Source organism: Sciurus carolinensis, chromosome 1 (genome assembly GCF_902686445.1).
Source record: "Sciurus carolinensis chromosome 1, mSciCar1.2, whole genome shotgun sequence".
Lineage (NCBI taxonomy): Eukaryota > Metazoa > Chordata > Mammalia > Rodentia > Sciuridae > Sciurus > Sciurus carolinensis.
The window spans coordinates 157,744,403-157,761,585 of record NC_062213.1 but is presented as its reverse complement, the minus strand read 5'-3'; the positions used below and the strand labels follow the sequence as shown (position 1 = coordinate 157,761,585).

The 17,183-nt window shown below is 33.2% G+C and overlaps 1 protein-coding gene across 3 annotated transcripts in view; it reads left to right on the top strand.

Moving 5' to 3' along the window:
- The window catches only part of Efcab7 (EF-hand calcium binding domain 7), a 51,756-nt gene that overhangs the window by 20,291 nt on the left and 14,282 nt on the right, over positions 1–17,183 (top strand). For all 3 annotated transcript variants that reach the window (XM_047566256.1, XM_047566246.1, XM_047566237.1), the window contains exons 9-12: positions 407–516; positions 2,817–2,974; positions 4,238–4,371; positions 11,707–11,855. In XM_047566256.1, coding sequence (XP_047422212.1) covers positions 407–516; positions 2,817–2,974; positions 4,238–4,371; positions 11,707–11,855 — 551 coding nt within the window. The remainder of the gene's footprint in view (positions 1–406; positions 517–2,816; positions 2,975–4,237; positions 4,372–11,706; positions 11,856–17,183) is intronic.

The window sequence follows — 17,183 nt, the reverse complement described above, 5'->3', positions numbered from 1 at the left end:
CTAACATTTAAAGGAAAGATTCTAGATGGAGATTTTAATTTTGGGGTTGTGAGCACATAGATGCTTCCTCCTGGGACCTAGCACAGGTAAGCTAGTGCTAATCCCATTTCTTCCAGAAAAGATCTGCTTTTCCTTGATTTCAGGTACCTCGATTACTCTGCAACCTGGGCTTTGGGGAGTTCAAGAAAAGTTAGGATTTTTAGAAAGTGAATATATAGAGAATATTTTCATAGGACACTATATGTAGTATATGACTTACTGCAAATATTAAGATGTTTACATATAAAATGGAATGTGTGTTTCTTTTAAAAAAATCCAAGGGGGAAATAAACTACCAGTTTTTTTTTAAATACAAAAAAAGCAAAGATTTGCTTATTTTAATGTGTTTGGGTATTTTTGTTTGTAGGAAAACTATCCCCTTGGTCATCAGTTGATACTGCCTTATATATTCTTAAGGAAAATGAAAGTCAAGCAAATCTACAGCTCGTGTGTTTTACTGAACTACGAAATAGAGAAGTATACATATTTATTTTCTAATGTTTAATTTTCAAATATAGTATGAACTCGTTTGGGGAAAATAATCATTTTTCTGTATTTATTTTTTAAAATGTTATATTCTCCCAATTAAGTTATATGTAGTACTTAAACACTATAGATATTATATATATCTTATTAATTGTAAAGGACATTTTCTTGTTTGCACAGATTTATTAAAAATTGAGGATTGATTAGCAGCCTTGACTCCATAACTTTTAAGTTGTTTGAAATCACATTTTTCTTTTTTCTAAATGCTCTGATGCCCCACTTTTTTTTGTTTTTTTTTTTGTTATGCTTAATAAAAAAGATTGACGCCAGTAGATTTTTTTCCCCTAAATACAAGCAATTCCAAAATTTGGAAAAGTTACTCTAAATGTTTGTCTTACTTATACTACTACTGCAAAACAGAAAAACTTAAGGATTACTATCCTTAGGCTTGAATCATAGAGTTTATATTATAGACTCAAAAATAGAATGATGTGAAGAAATGCTTTTAAATGTTTTCATATAATACCCTTGGGGTTGTTCTGATCTTTTCTAATTATATATTTACTCAAAGGCCAAATATGTGAAGTAGATACATAAATGTGACTATTTATTTTATGAGGTCTACAAAATACATCTGCTACACAACAATAGAAATAATACTATTCAAGGGCTTACTGCAATATCATATTTATTCTTTATATAGGCCCAACGACAGACAAACATTCCCCTGATGGAATGTTGTATAAAAGTCTTTATTGTAGGCTTCCTAACAGACAAGAATAGTTATAGGCAAGAAACAAATAAAATGGCAGAAGTTAATGTTTTGACTCTTCTTCAGAACTGACTACAAAGTTAAGTTCAAGATAAAGCATTGCCTAAAACAATAGCTTTTCCCATTTCATTTTGGATAAAATTACTTTCTTATGAGATTGTATGTGTAAAAAAAAAAAGCTAGTAGCTAGCAAGGCCATAATAAAGTTTGAATGAGTTTCTATTTACCTCTTTACTATATAGACTTCTGTTTATTGGTAGTATGTCATTTACAAAGGACTTTTTAATCTTTTTTAGTTCAATTACTTAAGAAGAGTTTTGTACCCATGAAAAACTTTCTATTTGCCATCCATAGTGACATTTGAAAATTGTATTTGAAGAATCATGGAATAACATATATTAGTAAGCAGCAAAATCTGTTTTTTAAACTCCTGGATATAAGTCCACATCTGGACAATCTAAAAGATTATGGTTTCCAAAGATGGATTGGTAAATGTTTAGTCTTCAAAATGACCTTCAGCTATATTGGATTGCATGTAGTATCAAAGTAGGACATGGTGACCTTAGGATTATGGTTCCTCTCACAAGTCAGGGCAGAAATAAAACTGTATTTTGAATGTGACTCTCCAGGATGAACTATACTATACCTGGGTTTTGAAATGAATTTTTGGACACAATCCCTGACATAATTCCTTTGGGCTAGTTCATATTAAAGGGCAAATAATTGTGTTTAGCTATTATATGCAATTAGAAAATATATAGGTTTAATATATTTGACAGATGAACCTAATTTTATATGAAATGTTTAGGCTTCAGAAAGCTCCTAGGCGGCATGAAGAGAAATACTATTTGCTTTCTTTTATAGGAAACTAAAATGTTTTCTTATACAAATGTCCTGACACTACATTATAAATATCCAGTATTTGATAGGAAATATAATTTCATATAAGGCAGGATTATTTAGGATTCTGCATCTACTTTTATAGTTCATGTTACATGAGTAGTAAAATGCCAGTCTACGTAATTGGTCTTTTATAAAAATTTTTAATTCATACAAATAATGAACTATTTAAAATTTTTAAAATGTTTAGTTTGTGTCATTGGAATCTGATTTACAAATCATATATTTATATTTCAATCCTGGCAGGAAACCATACCTGGAAATTTTTACTCTTCTCAAAGGAGCTTAGTATTTGCTTAAAAAAATTAGTCTCTTTGACCTTCAAAGAATTTTCATCATAAACATATTTGAAGAATACTGGGAAAGATTTAGAAGACATATAACTTCTTACCTATTATATAGTTTTAGGCAGTTTTTAAAATATATAAAGAACTAAATCTAATGGTCTTGTACTGGGGTTACTATTAAGAAAAATAACTTGAAGCCTGTGAAAAGTCGGTAGAACTATAATAGAGTTGGTGAATATCGATTTTAAAAATAATTTCTAATGCTTCCCTTTCAGAAGAAAATGAAAAGTCATTTATACTCATGTTGTTTTATTTAATTCTTTTGAGAAAAGGTATTTGGATGGACTGGTGAATTAGGACCTGGAATTTACTGGTTAATTCCTTCCACAACTGGCTGTAGGCTAAAGAAAGAAATAAAAACAATAACAGAAGAAGCCCGACTTGTGTATAAAGATGAAACAGGAGAATTATTTCTTACAAAGGAATTTAGGTAAGTTTTGTTTTTTAAAGTTTAAACTATAGCAGCTGTCCTCAGTGGCACATGCCTATAATCCCAGTGACTCAGGAGGTCGAGGCAGGAGGATTGAAGCAGATTGAAGTTCAAGGCCAGCCTGGGCAATTTAGCAAGACACTGTCTCAAAAATAAAATAAAAAGGGCTGGGTATGTAACTCAATGGTGGAGCACCCCTGGGTTCAATTCCCAGTATAGTTTAAAAAAAAAAAAAGATTTGAACTCTAGCATCTAGACCAGATACATATCAGTAGCCTGTCTTTCCCCTTTACTTTGTTCAGTTCCCACCCCATCCTCATATTTTAATTCAGTAACTCAATTCTTGTGACAGTGTGGATGAACCTGGAAGTTATTATGCTAAGAGAAATAAAGCAGGTTCACAGATACCTCATGATCTCACTTATATATAGAATCTAAAAAAAAGTCAAACTCAAATAAGCAAAGATAGTTACCAGGGTCTGGGTGTAGTAGGATTGGGGAGATGTTGGTTGAAGAATACAAAATTCATTTAAGCAGGAGGAATAAGTTCAGGATATCTGTTGCATAACTGGTAACTGTAGTTTACAGCAATGTACTATAAACATGAAAATTGTTAAAACAGTAAGTTTTAAATATTCTCACCACAAAGAATAAGTATGTGAAATAATGGATATATTATTTAGTTTGATTTAATCATTCTACAGTGTGTGTGTGTGTGTGTGTGTGTGTGAGTGTGTTTTGATCCATAGATTTATATTTTTAAAAGAACTCATTTAACTAGGCATCTGAAAGTGACCATTAATTCAAAAGTCTGGGATTATCATTAATTTCTGGGTTCCAAACTCTTTGCAAGTCAGCCTTAGTCACACATCTACTAATATCACTCCTACTAGACACTGCCTTTAGAAATAGATACTGATAATTGAATTCTTGATTTTGATAACTGTCAAATATGGAATCCAAAACTTAAGTAGTTCTCCTACACCCGAGGTGTACATGATAAGATTTGCCCACTGGCAGAGAAAGGAAAGGGAGAAAAAAGAAGGGCCTTACAACTATTCATTGAGTTTCTACTCTGCACTGAGATAATATGATTGCTTTAGAAGTTTGTTTATATCATTTATTACTAGACTGAGCCCAAAATGCACTCGGATACAGTATAGTTCACAAAAGTTACTTCCTTTGAAAATTTTCCTTACAGAAACCTTCTTTAGTCTAGTTGTCTTAAAGACAAGAAATAATTTTCTGTTTTTATAATTTTAGTTCAACTTTATCAGACATATTTGAAGTAATTGATTTAGATGGAAATGGCCTTCTTAGTCTTGAAGAATACAATTTTTTTGAATTGAGAACAAGTGGTGAGAAATGTGATGAAGATGCTTGGGCTATCTGCAGAGGTAGGCACTTCTCTTTTTCTTAATAATGTATAGAAAAATAGATAACTTTCTTTTATTCCTAAGAAGTAAGAAGCCAAATTTATCCATGGAATATTATGATAGCATTTAGGATGGTTTAAAAATAGTAGCATTTTATGTAAATTATAAAACTTAAAGGTTTATTTTTCTTAAACTGGTGGTGTAATACTCAAGTTAAAAGAACATGTGGCTTTCTGTCCCAAGGAGTTGATCGGCTGATCCGCAGCTACTTTATAGCGGGGTCACGGGGCAGGGCCTTTACCGCTGCAGAAAGAACCCCGACCCGGGCTGACCTTGGGCCCCGGGACGTTGTCCCTGACGTCTCAAAGATGCAGCGACCTCGGTTATAAGCGCAGGTCAAAAACAAGTCAAGCCATTGAAGCTGGGATGCTCTAATGCTGGTATTTCAACGAATTAACTGGCAACACTGATTACTCTACAGTTAGGAAAATGCCTCTAAGGAAGAAAAATATTTTTACATGTAATAACTGTATCTGTGCCCTGCCACAGGAGTTAAGAGCAGTAGTACTGTGACAGGACAATGTGGCATGTGCTTCATGTACCCCTTTCACTTACTTTTCTCAACTGAGGTAGGTACTATTCTCCCATTTTACAGATGAAAAAATGGGTTAGGTGGGGACTTGTCACCTGAGTAACTCTGAACAAAGAACTTCACATTTGTAACTTGTGACTGTGTAACTAGTGAGATCCCTTGAGATGTGGTGTTCCTGTATAACAGTAAAAACATTTAAAGAGATCGTGCCAGTTTGTGGGGGAAAAGGGCCACAAAAGAGCTGTTAAAAATATACACTCTTTAACAGTATTTAATTACATTAAACCTAGTTTCCCACAAAGGGAGCATATGTCAGCATGTTAGGTGTTTCTGATGTATGTACCATGATGAAGTATATAAAAGGGGGTTTTAAAGGACACGATGGTACTAGATGACTAAAATATATAAATGTTAGATGGCAATGGGGAAGGGCATGTGATGATCTGCAAAGATGCGTGGAGCCCACTCTATTACTAGAACAAACTCATTCCTAGTAATCAATTTACTTGTCCAACAATGGATTTTTTTTTAAATAGCCTGTTTGCCAGTTTACAAATAACTCATATTCCAGAAACTTTAAATAAAGGTATTTAATATTAAAAAAAAAAAAGAACATGTGTATTACTTAATTGTATTTTCAGTTTACGGCCTATGCTGAAGCTTGAAAGAAAAAACTGTCCTAATTTCTTGATACCACTGAACCACACACTGTGCCCAGGAGAGGGCAGCAGAGAGTTAATAAACTGGAGTTTAAAAAATTAAGAGGTCCTTGAAGTTGTTTATACATTTTAAGAATTCCTTAATATTTTTTGTGTTTGAGTTGAATTAAGAAGGTCCATCTATGGAAATATTGAAGCCCCAAGTGCTAAAATGGACAGACAACATAACTGAAAATGAGACAGTTGCCCCTAAGGAGTAGTCTGGGATGAGGGTAGGACCTGAGTAACTCAAGGTCAAAGGGGAAAAACAAAGCCATATCCAACTATAGATTACAGAACAAGAAGTATGAGGAGGCCAGAATGCAGTCAGTAGAGAGATTAACTCACATATGCTGTCTCTGGGATAGTAATATATTCTTCTCAAAATGGTCAAAGCTTGGTGAGCCAGTAAGTCAAGTGGGAGTCTGATAAATCTGTTTATCTAAACAGCAAGTAGGGTAGAAATATTATCTCATTAATCTAAAATTTTTAGTACAAATTTTTAGTTAAAAATAACCAAGGTAGCAGGCTGAAGTTGTGGTTTAGTGGTGGAGCACTTGCCTAGCATGTGTGAGGCACTGGGTTTGATTCTCAGTACCACATATAAACAAATAAATAAAATAAAGGTCCATCAACAACTAAAAAGTATTTAACTAAAAAAAAGTTAATTACAACCAATAATAACAAATGTGTATGTTGATTTATAATAGTAAATTTTGACTAAGATTGATAATATATGCAATAGAGTGTTATCTATAAGATATAATTATCTTATAACTTTAATGATATAATCTCAATTCATTGGCACTAGAGCACATTCCATAAGAGTGAATTATAATTAGGTTTTTATTATGGTGAAATTATTGATAAGTAACATTCTGGTCAAATAATTAAATTGACAGAGTTGATAATTTATATTTTTTGAGAACTTTTCATGTACCAGATTCTGATTGAAACAATTCTATGTATCAATTCTGTGAGGTAGGGCTATTATTATTCTCATATTCTCATATTACAAATAAGGAAATAGAATCACAGAGGCTGAACAGCTTGGCCAAAGTCATGTAGCAAGAAGGTTTCACAGCTGGGTTTCATACCCAAGGAGTCAGACTCTAGTACCTTAAACTTCATGCTATCAAAAAGTTCCAAAACTGATTGACTTAAAATGATTTTGGGAGATCTGGGGATATAGCTTAGTGACAGAGCATTTGCCTAGCATGCATGAGGCTCATGCATGGGTTCAATCCCCAGTACAAAGGGGGGAAAAGATTTGGGGGGAATAGCTCCTTCACTGACATAAATAATACTGCAAAGTAATGTGAGCTTTTTAGTTTCTGAAATGTTTACCTTCATCATCATGTAATATTAATTTTATTCATTCTTTCCCTTGATAATAAAATTGTATCACTTAGCTGTAAGATAATCTTTTTTTTTTTGAGATGGGATCTCACTTTGTTGTTCAGACTGACCTAAAACTTGGGATCAGACTGCTTTACCCTCCTGAATAACTGAGATACAGGCATGCACCAACATGCCAAACTAAGATCATCTTCATTAACTTTTTTTAGACTTAAAGGTGACTTCATTTTTATTTTGTTTATTAATATTAATGTCTATTTTGTTAGAGCAATTTTTGATCTACAGAAAAAAACTGAGTAGGAAATAAAGAGCTCTCCCATATATCTATCCCCTATCCATCCCCACCAAGTTTCCCTTATTATAACATCTCCAATTAGTATGGTACAATTGTTACAATTAATGAGCCAATATGGATATATTATTATTAACTAAAAGTCCATAGTTTATAATAGGGTTCACTTTTGTGTGGATATTTACAAATATGTCATGTATCTGTCATTACAGTATCCTTCAGGATAGTTTTACTGCCCTAAAATTTCCCTGAGCTCCATCTATTTATTTGCCCGCCATACCTCTGGTAACCATATAATTTGCCTCTTCCAGAGTATCGCATAGTTGGATCGACACAATATGTAGACTTTTCAGAGCGACTTCTTTCACTTAGCAATGTGCATTTAAAGTTCCTTCATGTCTTTTATAGCTTCATAGCTCATTTCTCTTTTTTCTAAATAATATTCTATTGTATAATTGTACCACTATTTGTATTTATCCTCTTGTCTATAGAAGGATATCTTGGTGGCTTCCAGTTTTTGGCAATTATGAATACAACTGCTACAAAATGTGTGTGAAGGCTTTTGTGCAGAGAGGTTTTCAACTCATTTTAATTCAATGATTGCTAAATTATGTGATGAGACTAGGTTTGACTTTGAAAGAACTGCCAAACTGTCTTACAAAGTGTCTGATATTAGTTTTACATTTCCAGCAAAAATAAATTAAAATTCCTGTCATATCACCTTATTATCAGTATTCATTATTGTTAGTTTTTTTATTTTGTTTATTCAAAGATAAGTTATAACTTATTGTTATTTTAGATTATAGTTCCCTAATAAGATATGATGTTGAGCATTCTTTTTGTTTATTTATTTGCCATCTATGTATCTTCTTTGGTGAGGTATCTGTCCAGATCTTTTGTCCATTGTTTAATTGGGATGTTTGTTTTCTTATTGTTGAATTTAAAAAAAAATTGTAGTTGTAAATAGACAGCATGCCTTTATTTTGTTTATTTTTATGTGGTACTGAGTATCAAACCCACATGTCTCACATGTGCTAGGCAAGCACTCTGCCACTGAGCTACAACCCCAGCCCCTTCTTATTGTTGAATTTTAAGAGTTCTTTGTATATTTTGAATACAGGTACTTTATGTGGATGTGTGTTTGGCAAATGTTTTCTCCTCGTCAGTGCTTTGTATTTTCATTCTTTTAACAGTGTCTTTCACACAGCAAACTTTATTTTTTTTATTAGAGCCTCATAATTATACATAGTAATTGGTTTCATTTTGACAAAATCATATATGTAAGGAATTTGATTTCTATCTCTTTCCCCACCTTTTCCCTTCCCTCTTTCCTCCCCCTATTCTCTCTCTTTTATTAAACTTCCTTTATTCTACATATAAATAAAGGTGAAATTTCCTTTGGTACCTTTATAAATGAATATAACATGATTTTGTTAAATTCATTCCATTTATCTTCCCCTTTCCCTTCCTCTCTCCCTCTCTCATTCTCCTTCTTACACTGCACTGATCTTCCCTGTATCTTTATGGTATCAAATTCCCTCCCCAACCACCTTCTTTGTTTTGCTCTAACTTCCACATATGAGAGAAAACATTTGACCCTTGATTTTCTGAGTCTGGCTTATTTCACTTAGCATGATTTTCTCCATTCCTGTCTATTTACCAAAAAATGCCATTATTTCATTCTTTGTGACTGAGTTAAACTCTCCATTTTGTACATATGGCACATTTTCTTAATCCATTCGTCTACTTAAGGGCATCTGGGTTGATTCCATAATTTGACCATTGTGAATTGTGCTGCATGGCTTTAATATGCTGATTTGAGATCTTTTGGATAAGTACTGAGGAGTGGGATAGCTGGGTCATATGATGGTTCCATTCCTAGTTTTTTGAGGAATCTCCACACTGCTTTCCAGAGTGGTTGTACTAATTTGCAGACCACCAATAGTGTAAGAATGTACCTTTACCACATCCTCACTAATATTTATTATTATTCATGTTCTTGATAATTACCATTCTGACTGGAGTGAGATGAAATCTTAGTGTAGTTTTGATTTGCATTTCCCTAATTGCTAGAGATGCTGAACATTTTTTTATATTTCTTGGCCATTTGTGTTTCTCCTTTGAGGAGTTTCTGTTTAGTTATTTGCTCATTTATTGATTGGGCTGTTTGCTTCTTTGGCATTATTTTGAGTGATTTATATTCTATTTATATTATCCCCTGTCAGAGGAATAGCTGGCAAAATTCTCCCATTGCATAGGCTCTCACATCACACTCTTGATTGTTTCCTTTGCTGTGCAGAAGCTTTCTAATTTAATGGCATCCAACCTATTGATTCTTGGTTTTACTTCTTGAGCTTTAGGAGTCTTATTGAGGAAATCTGTGCCTGCACCTATATGATAAGAATGTTGATCTTACAGCAGTTGCAAGGTTTCTGATCTAATTTTTAAGTCTTTGATCCATTTTGGTTTGACTTGTGCAGGGTGAAAGGGATTTAAATTAATTCTTCTACATATGGATATCTAGTTTCCCCAGTACCATTTATTAAAAAGGTTGTCTTTATATTTTTGGTACCTTTGTCAAGTATCAAATTACTGTAAAAATTTCCATTTGTCCTTGGGTCTTCTATTCCATTGGCCTTCATATTTATTTTGATATAAATACCATGCTGTTTTTACTACTATAGCTCTGTAGTATAATTTGAGATCAGGTATTATGATGTCTTCTGCATCAGTTTTCTTGTTCAAAATTGCTTTCGCTTTTTGGGTATCTTATTCCTCCAAATGAATTTTAAGACTGTTTTTTTCTAGTTCTATGAAGAGTGTCATTGGTAATTTAATGGGGACTGAGTTGAATGTGTGTATATTGCTTTTGGTAGAATAGCCATTTTGACTATATTAATAGCAGACTTCATTTTAATGAAGTCCCACTTAAGAATTTTTTTTCTTTCATGGATTATGCTTTTGATGTACCTAAAATCTCATCAGCAAACCCAAGATTGGGTTTTGTGTTTTACATTTAAGTCTGTGAGCCATTTAGAGTTAATTTTTTGTGAAACATATAAGGTCTATGTCTAGATTTATTTATTTTTGTATGTGGATGTCCAATTGTTGCAGTACCGCTGTTGAAAAGACTTTCTTTTCTCCATTAAATTGTCTTTGCTCCTTTGTAAAATATTAGTTGTATGGGTGTATTTTAGTTTCTTTGTTCTGTTCCATTGAGGTATTTGTCAGTTCTTTCTTCCACCAGTACCCCACTGTCTTAATTACTGTAGCTTTATAGTAAATTTTGGAGTCAGATGTTTATAAACCTTTTAAACATTATTAAGGATGGACAATTTGCAATTTCAAAAGTTGATTAGTTATTGCAAGTCTCTACAGTATCAAGACACACTTTTCTTTAAAGTAATAATTTCTTTGTATTACATATAGTTTTTTTTTATTTTATGTTACTACATACTAGCTCCAACACTCATTTTAGTAGCTACCATTTCTTGCCATGATTTAATGACATATTTTTTTCCTTGGAAACATGAGTCACTTTTACCTCTAAACATTTTTAACTATTAAACAGTCAACCAGTTTTAGACAGGTGTGTCTCCACTTACAATAATGCATACAAAGAGGTATTATATCAAATAAGAAAACCTATTTCCCTTGAGTATATCACAGATGGGAGTTGAAAATTAAATCTTCCTTATCATAGGACAGTCACCAAAATAAAATCAATAAATGACTATTTATTATCCAAAGACACATTTCAGGATAAATACAACATAGACATATTATAGACAAATTCAGGAATTATTCATATCTAGGTACTTCTAGGTAAATTTAATTTTCTAAGAAATAATGTTAAAATGGCATACTAAGACTTGCCTGGGAAAATTAGTTCCCCATTACCCAATAGTCTTTCAATGGCCAAAGGACAATTCAGTTAAAATTAAGTGAATTAGGAATATAGTAATTTCCTTAAATCTGGCACTATTCACGTATCCCTTTTTGAAACCTCAGTAGTTTGAGGGATATTATATCAAATTTATTCAAGTTATCCTGGGCTTAAGGGGAAAATCTACATGAAACATTTTGATTTTTGAATATCAATAGGAACTGTAAATGAATAGGCAATTTGGAATTTATCCAGAAAAGTTCAAATTTCTTCTAAATTAGAATGCATTTGTACTATTTATAATTTCAGGATTTTTTGAAAAAAATTATATTCCATGATAGTATCTATGCTGAGTCATAGGAAGTTAGAGGGTAGCTCTCAAGCATGTTTTCAAACACTCTTTTTCCACTTAGATAGCTTACAGATTCCTAAGATCACCTTTAAGATAAGCATTAATGAAGAATAATGTAGCCATATTAAATATATGAATTTTCAAATTGTATAAGAAAAATATTTTTGGTTTTAACAGAGAATTTTGATACAAAGAAGAATGAACTAACAAAACAAGGATTTATGGATTTGAATCTAATGGAGGCCGTTGATCAAGAAGGAGATCCTCGTGATCTTTGGATAACTCTACATTCAATGGGCTACAATAAAGCTCTGGAGTTGACAGAGGTAAAGCATATTTAAAGTTTTGCCAGTAGGTTTAAGTGTTTATAATATTTCACCCTTTGAACTTTTTCCCTGACACATGACTTTTGAATTGTTCACTGAAATCCTTGAATTTCAGCAGCATATGAATGAATCCTAGGTGCAGCAGTATGTTTCTGCTAGTTTATTCAAGTTCTATTCTTGCCTGAATTTTAGTTACTGTAAACAGCTAAATAATTCAGAGACATGAGAGTTTTGAGCATATTATATGCGGGAAAAAATTAGTAATTAAAAATATACTTTTTAATTGGAGATGACTATTTGAGTTGCTAAAGTCCCTTTTATATAGCAAAACTCTGTCCAAAAGGAATAAAGACTTAGAATAAGGAGAATGTGTCTATAGAAGAACTTGGAATTCTGATCTTTTTATAAGTGGTACGTGGGTTAATATTTGTAAAACACTTTGAACTGTTGCTGGCTCATACAAAGAACTATATATGTTATGTTATTAACTGTCATCATCATTATTAATAACATAAGCATAAAAGTTTAATAAGATAATAAACCAGAGGAGTAACAAAAACTAAGCATTCCTTCTTGAGTTCTATAATATAAATATATATTTAAAATATAGAATTTAAGAGTTTCAGTTTCAGGCCACATTAGGCAACAATACATTTGTTTATACTCTTAAAATAAAAAATAGTACTTTTCTTTTCCATATATGAATCTAGAGGGCAATACTAGCATTGATAAATTTAAAATTTTAGATGCATCAAAACTTTGGTTTAATTCCTAGTTTTGACGTCATTCAGGCTTATAAGCCTGTTTCCTGGGGGTTTTGTTTTTATTTTTTATTTGTGAGGGTTGCCATTTTTAGTAATAGAAGGCAAATAGTAATAGTAACTTTCTATATCCTACTTTAATTTTTTTTTTTCAGTGCTGTGGATCAACCCAGGGCCTCTCATATACTAGGCAAGAACTTGGTCACTGAGCTACATCCTCAGCCCTTATACACTACCTTAATCTAACATTCATTTAGTCTAGCATTTAAACATGGTGTAAAATCAGTATCTAATCTATGAAAATATTTATCTGCTCCACATGCTTTTACTTAATAGAGAAGTTAAAAGCAATTGAAAATTTATTAAAGCATTTACTAATGTGATTTAATCATAGACATGAAAGATTTATGAGATAAAAATTTAATTTAAATTTTATATAGTAATAGGTTAATATGTTTACATTGTTTAAAACTTAAAAGGCAAGAAAATTACAGTGGAAAATATAAAAAAAGATGAGATCACCATTTAACTGAAATAAAGAGACAAAGCTATGTTTATTGCTTACTATAAAGGATTTCTATGCAGGTACACAGTTGTTCCAAAACAGAATGCACATTTTTTTTAATTTAGGATTTGGGGGAGACATGAAATTCAGGGATTGTCTAGCTTTTAGATTGACAGCATCTGGGAAATATGGTTTCTTGGATGAAACTGTTGATTGGTTAGTGCTATGATGCACTTATTGGTGTGAATTTGTCCCTGACTACCTGACTTGAAGAAGTGAGGAGCTAACAATGGTTGTTCTACAAAAGTGTTCACTGAGGTGACGGTTGTTTCTGATTAATTGAACAGGTTAATAGCAGTTCTCATGGATAATATATTAACTGTGACAACAGAATAATTAGTTTTTTCTGAAGTTGTGTGAACCTTTTTATTTTGTTTCCTCTTTTGATATATATCCTGCTTAAGCTATAGAAGGAACTACCAAAGATTTACCCAACTGCTATTGTTTATTCTCTAGCGAGTTTTTATCTGTGGAGATATGACTTAGTTTGTACATTGATTGTGATTTCATACAATATTATTTATGAATCTTCTGTTGGCACAGTGACTGTGTAGAATCATCTCAAGACTCTGGTCAATGGCTTTAGAAAACTCTGAGACAAGCAACAATAAGTGTTGGTGAGGATGTGGGGAAAAAGATTCACTCATACATTGCTGGTGAGACTGCAAATTGGTGTTAACTATTATAGAAAGCAATATGGAGGAGATTCCTCAGAAAACTTGGAATGGACCCACCATTTGACCCAGCTATCCCACTCCTCGGTTTATACCCATAGGACTTAAAATCAGCTTACTACATTGATGCAGCCACATCGATGTTTATAGTGGCTCAATTCAGAATAGCTAAACTATGGGACCAACCGAGATGCCTTTCTTTTTTTTTTTTTTTTTATTATAAAATTGTAAACAAATGGGATACATGTTGTTTCTCTGTCTGTACATGGCGTAAAGGCATACCATTTGTGTAATCATAAATCTACATAGGGTAATGTTGTTTGATTCATTCTGCCATTTTTTCCCTTCCCCCCCCTCCCCTCCCACCCTTCCCCTCCATCTATACAGTCCTTCCTTCCTCCATTCCTGCCCCCCTCCCTAAACCCAACTCCAACCCCAACACTAACCCTTCCCACCCCCCATTATGTGTCATCATCCATTTATTAGCGATATCATTCTTCCTTTGGTTTTTTGAGATTGGCTTATCTCACTTAGCATGATATTCTCCAGTTTCATCCATTTGCCTGCAAATGCCATAATTTTATCGTTCTTTATGGCTGAGTAATATTCCATTGTATATATATACCCGAGATGCCTTTCAATAGATGAATGAATAAAGAAACTGTGATATATATATACACAATAGAATATTGCCCAGCCTTAAAGGAGAATAAAATCTGACATTTGCAGGTAAATGAATGGAGTTGAAGAATATCATGCTAAGCAAAGTAAGCCAATCCCAAAAAATCAAAGACCAAATATTTTCTCTGAAATGTGGATGCTGATTCATAATGGGGTGGGTGGGGCAAGGGAAGAATGGAGGAACTTTAGATTGGGCAGAGGGGAGTGAGGGGAGGGGAGGGGGTATAGGGATAGGAAAGGTGGTGGAATGAGATGGACATTATTACCCTATATACATGATGTAAGATTACACGAATGCTGTGACTACATCGTGTATAACCAGAGAAGTGAAAAGTTGTGCTCCATTTATGTACAATGAATTGAAATGCATTCTACTGTCATGTATAATTAATTAGAACTAATTAAAAAATAGGGAAAAAACTCTTGAAACAAACAAATATAAGTATTATAAGAAATGACTGGAGGGCACTCCTGAATTATGACCCCAGATTTTCCAGATGTGGCCAAGAAAATAAGTACTAAGGACTCATTGAGTTTACCTTGTATAGCCTTTTGTAGTTACCTCTTTTTAAAAATTTTTTATTCTTTTAAGTTATACATGACAATAGAATCTATTTTATATATTTATACATGCATGGAATATATCTTATTCTAATTGGGATCCCAGTGTGTACACAATGTTGATATTCACTGTGGTGTATTCATATATGTACATAGGAAAGTTATGTCAGATTCATTCCATTGTCTTTACTATTCCTATTCTCCCTCCCTACCCTTCATTCCCCTTTGTCTATTCCACTGAACTTCTATTCTTCCCCTCCCCACCTTGTTGTGGGTTAGCATCCACATATCAGAACATTAGATCTTTGGTTTGGGGGAATTGGCTTATTTCACTTAGCATGATAGTCTCCAGATCCATCAATTTACTGGAAAATGTCATAAAGTCATTCTTCTTTGTGGCTGAGGAATATTCCATTGTGAATATATGCCATAATTTCTTTATCCATTCATCTGTTGATGGGCATCTAGATTGGTTCCATAGCTTAGCTATTGTGAATTGTGCTGCTTTGAACCTTAAAATGACTGTGTCACTGTAGTATGCTGATTTTAAGTCCTTTGGGTATAGGCCAAGGACAGGGATAACTGGATCACAAGATGATTCCATTACTAGTAGTTGTCTCTTTTTAATTACTAGTAGTAGATCTTTTTACTTGTAGTGTTAATCCAGCCTACAGTATTAGCATTGGTTGGTCCCTGGGTTATGGAAAGTAAACTGGTTTTAAGCTCTCTGTCATAATTACTATGTTAACCAAAAGCAGGCAACTTGAATACCACCAAGAGTGGTGTGACTCCAAAGGAAGGGATCACTATCTTCAGGAATTTTTTTTTCCAAAGGAGTTTGTAGTAGTTGTCTATTACCTATTCACTATGGTCATCTGCTGTCTAAAAGTATTAAACAGAAAATTCCAGAAATAAACAATTCCTAGGCTTTAAACTGCATGCTATTCTGAACAGTGTGATGAAACCTTACCAGGTCCTGTCCTTTTCTGCCTGGGACACGAATTTTCCCTTTACCTAGCTTATACATGGGGATAATTTAGTAGCCATCTTAGTTAAAGAAGAATTGTCACTATATCATAGTGCTTGTGTTCAGGTAACCCTCATGCAGTAGCCTAAGGCTATGTTACAATGACTACATCATTCACCTCACTTGATCTCATCAGGTAGGTATTGTATCATCCTACCTCATCACAAGAAGGGTGAATACAGTACAATAAGATTTTTTGAGAGAGACAGAACACATTCACATAACTTATTACAATATACAGGTTGAACAATCCTAATCTGTTCTGCTTTTTGTTTTTGGTATTGGGAATTGCACTCAGGGACTCTATACCACTGAGCTGTATCCCCAGATCCTTTTTATTTGGAGATAGGGTCTGGCCAAGCTACCCAGTCTGACCTCAAACTTGGAATTTTTTTGCCTCAGCCTCCTCAGTTTTGGGGATTACAGGAGTGCACCACCATACTTGACTGTGAAACATTTTTAAGCACTGACATGATACTACAAGTGGAAAATTCCTCACCATGAAACTTTGGTTCATGTACTAAATTATTCAAAATTTTGTATAATGGGGGCATGGGGTTATAGCTTAATGGTAGAACATGTGTTTAGCATGCACAAGACCCTGTATTCAATCCCCAGCACAAAACATCAGAAAGAAAGGAAAAGAAATGGGACTGGCTTCCATTAAAGAGAGATTTATATATGTGGACACATTGGATTTAAAGGTTATGTATGAGATCTTTTGATTCATACAAGATGTTTTGACTGATTTAAGGCTTGTAATTACTCTGAGACAAGAAAGCTGTTTGACTCAATGTATAGGTTATGATAGGCAGTGGTTCCTCCATGTATTCAACCTACATTTTCCTGTTTGCAAACAGGAAATGTTTATGATAATCTAGGAAGAAACAATCAGTAATCTTACAGTCTATTCTAGTTGGATTGAATATGTATGTGAAATTTTTTGCCCATAGTGATTTGGGAACCATAGTGATTTCATTGGTAATTCCTCAAATCATCTATAACATAAGTAATCTAATGTCTTTGTGAGCTATAATTTGAACATGTGTAAGAACTCTA